Here is a 6,031-nt window from a genome sequence, read left to right on the forward strand (position 1 = left end):
TGGCCTGGGCTACAGTGACTTCACCATGGGATATAGACTGAAACATTGCCAAAGTAGCCCAGGCCTTGGTTTTAGAGCAAACCTCTTGCCTTAGCCTCCTCAATGGTGGGAGAACAGGTGTGAGCTGCCACACCTGGCTTCACTGACTTTCCAATTAAGATTATACTTTTTTTTTTAAAAAAAAATTATTTATTTTATGTGAGTACACTGTTGCTGTCTTCAGACACACCAGGAGAAGGCATTGGATCCCATTACAGTTGGTTGTGAGCCACCATGTGGTTGCTGGGAATTGAACTCAGGACCTCTGAAAGAGCAGTCAGTGCTCTTAACCACTGAGCCATCTCTCCAGCCCAAGATTATACTTTTACAGATCCATAAGTTAGTTACCAATTTGGGGAAACTCAACAGCAATCCAAGTCTTTCCATCTGAACGCAGTTCCAGCAATCACGTCTGAGAGGCCTCTGGCGCTTCCCTTGTCTTGTAGGTCATTACATATCAAGTCTTGTGTGCTGTTGATGGAACTTGGAGAGTTCTACAGCTCTCTCTCCTCTGGCAGTTCTGAAGAACACAGTCTCAGTATTTAACAGGACCTTCCCTTTCAGTCTGGGTCTGGAGTGCACACTTTTGTCAACAGTTTCTTAAGTCTGGCCTGGATGAGACATGTTGTCCAGGCATCACCTGAGGAAACGTCAAGTGTCCACCTGCTCCTCTTGAAGCTCACGTTTCCTACCTGGCTGAAAGGTCACCTCAGCTCTCCTCTGCAACTATCAAGTCTGTGGGAAAGAAGTCTTAATCTTGAAGAACCTTTCTGTTCATCCATTCATCCAATTGCCTTACCTTTGGTGACTGGTTAATTTGTATGTGTGTGTTTGTTATTGTTGTTTGTTTTGATACACATAGGGTCTTACTATATAGTATGTAGCCCTGGCTGTTCTGGAACTTGCTACATAGACCAAGCTGGCCTGGAACTCATAGAGACCTGTTTGCCTCTGACTCCCGAGTGCTGAGATTAAAGACATGTGTCATCATACCCAGTAACTTGGTTTCTTGAAACAGGGTCTCGCTCTTCCTGTAAGCGGCGAAAGGTGGTTCGCTACTCTCTTGACCCAGAAAATCCCAAAAAATCTTGTAAATCACGAGGTTCAAACCTTTGTGTTAACTTTAAGATCACCCGGGAAACTGCCCAGGCCATCAAGGGCATGCACATCCGAAAAGCTACCAAGTACCTGAAGGATGTCACTTTAAAAAAACAATGTGTGCCATTCCATCGGTATAATGGTGGAGTTGGTGGGTGCGCCCAGGCCAAACAATGGGGCTGGACACAGGGACGGTGGCCAAAGAAGAGTGCAGAGTTTTTGCTGCACATGCTTAAAAACGCAGAGAGTAATGCTGAACTTAAGGGTTTAGACATAGATTCTCTAGTCATTGAACACATCCAGGTGAACAAGGCACCTAAGATGCGCCGACGAACTTACAGAGCTCACGGCCGGATTAACCCGTACATGAGCTCCCCCGGCCACATTGAGATGATCCTCACTGAGAAGGAACAGATTGTTCCAAAGCCAGAAGAGGAGGTAGCACAGAAGAAAAAGATATCCCAGAAGAAACTGAAGAAACAGAAGCTCATGGCACGGGAATAAATTCAGCATAAAACAAATGCAGATAAAAGTAAAAAAAAAAAAAAAAAAAAAAAGAAACAGGGTCTCACTCCATAGTCCATGCTAGCTCCAAACTGATAGTAACCCTCATGCCTGTGCCTTCAGGGCACTGGAGTTACAAGTGTGAGCCATCATGCCTGGCTTCTCTTGTCAGTTCTCTTTTGGAAGCCTATCCGCTTATGACAGGCTGACTCAGGTTCGTGGAATGAATGAACCACCACATTTTTTTTCCTTTTCCTGAGAAATCTCAACCACAGAAGAAACTGCCCCAGCTGATGTGATGGCCATGAGCTAAGGATGGTCAGGGGCAGGGGGGAGACTTTCTGTCTTGGGTTGGCAAATCCTCAGGGGTGGGGCACAACTTTTGTGCTTGAACCTTAGTGGTGCCTTCACCTCTCAGCTCAGTTGCTCCTGGCCCCAGTGGGAAGGGTCATTTGTGTAGACCAGAGTCTTTCACCTTTGCAAGGCTAGGTCTGCCTGCCAGCGAGTCTCCAAGTGTCTCCCATTCTGTCTGCACCCTCCTGGCATCAGCAAATCTAGGTCTGTGCACCTGCTCCGGATGCTATCATGCCCACCTGCTCTCCGCACCTCAGGCCTGTATTCTTCACTTCAGGACCACCCCCTCACCTCTAGACCATCCTCCCCCCACCTGTGGGTCGTCTCCTCTCATCTCTAGACCGTCCCCCCTCACTTCAGGACATCCCCTTCACCTATGGACTGTCCCCTTCATGTCTGGACTACCCCCTTTCAGCTCTAGTCCATTCCCCATCACTTCGGATCTTCCCCTCACCTCCAGACCATCCCCATTTCACTTCAGGACCAAACCCCGTCACCGCTAGACTGCCCCCTCACCTGTGGAACTTAGACAGTTCTTCACCTGTGGATTGTTCCCCTCACTTTTGCGCATCTCCCTCACCTGTGGACATTCTCCTTGGTGGCCGAGCATCTACACAGGAATCAGCTGCTTGGCTGATGTCCGGGTGAGGCACACCGAACCCAGGCTGTAGACCTCCGCTCCGCCCCAGCACACCTACTACGCGCCTCCCGCGGCCCCGCCCCACTCCACCTCCCAGCTCCTCCGCCAATAAGCGCGCGGCACCGCATCCGGGGACCCGCGCGGCCGCCGCCTCCTGCGCGCACGCTCGGCCATGGCGGAGGTGAGTGAGCGGCTGGGTAGCGGCCCCTCCCACACGCTGCCCTGGCTCGACCTGCTCCAGCCGGTGCTCTCCCAGTCCGAGCGCCTCGAGCCTCCCTACTATTCCCGGGCGGAGCATGAGCCCCGTGGGCACCCGACGACCCCCCCACTCCATCTCGGCCACGGTGCGCATGCGCGGGCGGGGGGAGGGGCGCGAGGTGCGGGCGGCCGAGTGCGGGGCCGAGACCCGGGGCCGAGCGGCGGGAGGGCGCCGCGGACGAGGTGGGGGTGCGGTGCTGGCGTCTGCGACGGCGGCACGGGGACCGTATCCCGGCGCGCTGGGGATGAGCAGGGCGCGGAGTCGGCGGCGCTCTGCGAGCGGAAAGTTTCGCGCGTAGAGTTCGTCTGGCTGCGGGAGCGAGAGCGCGGGCCTCCCCGCTGGTGCGGGGCTGCAGTCTCAGCCCAGAGCTGACCTGCACCTCGGGGTGCGGCCGCTGAACTCCGGGTCCAGCCTCCATCGACGCGCTGCGAATCCGCCGCTCCGGTACTGGAACTCAACACCGTGCGCGAGAGGGGCAGCTTGGGCAGCAACAGGCCCGCGCGTGGGCCACGGGGCCGGGCTCTGGGGGCCCTGTTGGACAACTCTGGCTGGTTGACTCAGAGGGTGCTTAGGGGCTTAGTTCCTTCTTTAGGGGGCTTTTGGGGAAACAGACTTTCCGAAGACAAGACAGATCAACCGATACCCCTTTTAGGGCATGGTGGGCTGCTCTGCCCTGTGTGGCACGGGTGGTGGAGAGTCCTCAGTCTGTGCTTACTTGCTCTCCTGGAGTCTAGGATTTGGAAGAGGTCTGCCTCAGTTCGCTCATCTCAAGTGGGAACCTGATGGTACCTTCCCATAACTGAGAGGATGTTTTGCTGCATCTGTGTTTTGAACTCGTAAAAGTGGATATGGTTACCCAGAAGTCCTCAGTGTCAGCTACTTGATCGGTGTGTGTCTCAGTGGAGATGGAACCCAGAAACTGTCATCTCTTTGGGCTGGTGACTTGTCCCTGTCTTAGTCTAAGCCACACTTAAACTTCTCTGTGCCTATCCTTGGCAGTCCTCATGAGACTGTCCAGCCCCCGGGTTCCTTTGTAGTACTCCGAATTCCTATAGAGTTGCCTGTCAGTTTCCCACCTCATCTGGTCCCTAGGATGTGACCTCTGACCTCGCTGCCTAGCCCCCCACCTTGTTTCTTTTTCAATCCTTGGTTTAGCTCCCTTGTTGCCCCGTGTCCTAGCTCCACGTGGGTGGAGACGGGCTGAACCTGTCTCTCAGGCTGTCCTAGCTGGCACAGTGGTGGGGCGAGGCTGGGACCCCAGGGGCACGGGCCCTTGCCTGGGTGTGGATGTGGGCCATTTCTCTTGAGAATGCTCTTTAACTCCTCAGCATCCACTTGTTCTGACCTTTTATAATTCTTGGGGTTCACTTGGCCCTTTGTGGGTTGCAGTTTGTAGGTAACTGGACTTGGAGTTGATGCTGAGGCCTCTACCACTCTGGGGTGTGGGCTACAGCCCATTCCTGAGGTCTCTGTGTGGCTTGGGCTTTCTCACAGCGTGGAGTCTGTGCTTCAGAAGATGCTGGGGGAGAGCAGCTTCTAGAGGAATACCTTTCCTTCTTCCACAGTCGCAGCCGGGCTAGATCTAGTCCCCTAGTCTCCCTGCCTGGGAGGTGCCACCCGCACTGTGTCCTGGTTCCCAGCTAAGAAGGCAGGGTAGTGGTGTCCATGCCAGTCCACTTTGCATCCTCTGTTCTCAGACACCTTGCTGGGAAACCTGATTGCCTCTTGCTTCGGGATCAGCCTTTAGTCTGTTTGTCCTGTTGTCATCTGGATCATCTTAGGCTAGACCCTCCCCCGTCCCTTCCTCTTCACATAAAGATCTGGGGCTTTGCTGGCCTTTAAGTTTTTCCAACATGGGGAAATAGGGCCCTTTAAAGTGGCATTAAAGTGAAGTGCCTGGTTGTCTGGTGACCATGCTGGCTGGTATCTATGCCTTGGTCAGTCAGTCTTGGGCACCTTGAGGGTTACCTGGAGATGGACTTGGCCCAGTCGGCTGTGTCTCCCACTGTTTGCTCTCAGCTCCTTTCTTCCTGAGCCCTTTCTTGGGTCCATTCCACTGAGGACCCCTGACCCTGACCTGAAGCAGGAGGTTATTCACATTCTGTCTGGATAGTGAGGCTGTGGGACTGTTGCTAGTCTGTCATGCAACTGTGGTATCCCACCTCTTAGTTCGGGTTCCTGACAGCGGGGACAGAGAGCCAGTCCCTGGGCAGAGCCCACAGATACCCCTAGGGAGCTAGCTAGGACTGGGCATGGTTCCAAGGACACTGAGGCTTCCTCCCTGTCCTTCACATTGTTAGCCTGTGGGGCTGATTTGTACATGCTCCAAGATTTGGATGCCTTATTACACCAGGTACAGAGTGTGAGATGCCCCTGCGGCTGTCCCAGGTGGGCCCCTTATCATCAACTTTCTTAGCCTTCTGCCACTATGTGGGGGTTGCCCTCGAAAGGCCTGTTGGGTTGTGGTCACTCTTGACCTAGAACCTTGGGGGTTTCCTGGAACATCTTTCCAGGAGAATACAGCCCTGTGCCTCCCACCGCCCCCTTGCTGCATGGTACAGTACTCAGTGGAGGAGCCTGCCTGGCTGGGGGGCTTTTGAGGTTCTTTCTGGTGTTGCTTGAATAAGAAACTTGACCTCTCTGGGCTTTTTAGTCTTCTTGTTTTTCTTTTGGGGTGGATGAGTGCCTCACCTCTGACCTCTGAGGACCTAGTGCTACTGTGTTCTAAGTGTTAAACTTTAACTTTTGAAAATTACACACAGACAGACTGACACACACAGACAGACAGACAGACAGACACACACACACAGACAGACAGACAGACACACACACACAGACAGACAGACAGACACACACCTTTATTTTTGTGTATGAGTGTTTGCCAGAAGAGGGCGCAGAATCTCCTGAAACTGGAGTTAACATGTCTGTGAGCCTCTGTGCTGGGAGTTGAACTCAGAGCTCTTAACCACTGAGCCATCTCTCTGGCCTATATTCTTTCTTCTTTCTCTCCCTTGTTTTCGCAGCCGTTCTGCTGAGGTACACCCTGTGCTGTCTCTTTTAAGTGGGTAAAGTTCAGTGGCTTTCTGTATTTTTGGAGTTGTGTGACTGCCGGCACAGTCAGTTTGAGAGCATTTGGA

General features: G+C 53.3%; 1 protein-coding gene and 1 pseudogene across 3 annotated transcripts in view; both read left to right on the top strand.

The window, feature by feature from the left end:
- Positions 1 to 1,185: 1,185 nt before the first annotated feature.
- Positions 1,186 to 1,641, top strand: LOC114624699 (annotated as a pseudogene).
- A 1,126-nt stretch (positions 1,642 to 2,767) lies between these two features.
- Positions 2,768 to 6,031, top strand: part of Mier2 (MIER family member 2) — a 19,182-nt gene continuing 15,918 nt past the window's right edge. For 2 of the 3 annotated variants that reach the window (XM_028771758.1, XM_028771759.1), the window contains exon 1: positions 2,768 to 2,816. In XM_028771758.1, coding sequence (XP_028627591.1) covers positions 2,808 to 2,816 — 9 coding nt within the window. In that variant the 5' untranslated portion in view covers positions 2,768 to 2,807. Of the gene's footprint in view, positions 2,817 to 2,839; positions 2,980 to 6,031 lie in introns of those variants that run through there. The other variant, XM_028771757.1, reaches the window with a different exon arrangement.

This window comes from Grammomys surdaster, unplaced genomic scaffold (genome assembly GCF_004785775.1).
Source record: "Grammomys surdaster isolate TR1022 unplaced genomic scaffold, NIH_TR_1.0 209, whole genome shotgun sequence".
In the NCBI taxonomy this organism is placed as follows: Eukaryota; Metazoa; Chordata; class Mammalia; order Rodentia; family Muridae; genus Grammomys; species Grammomys surdaster.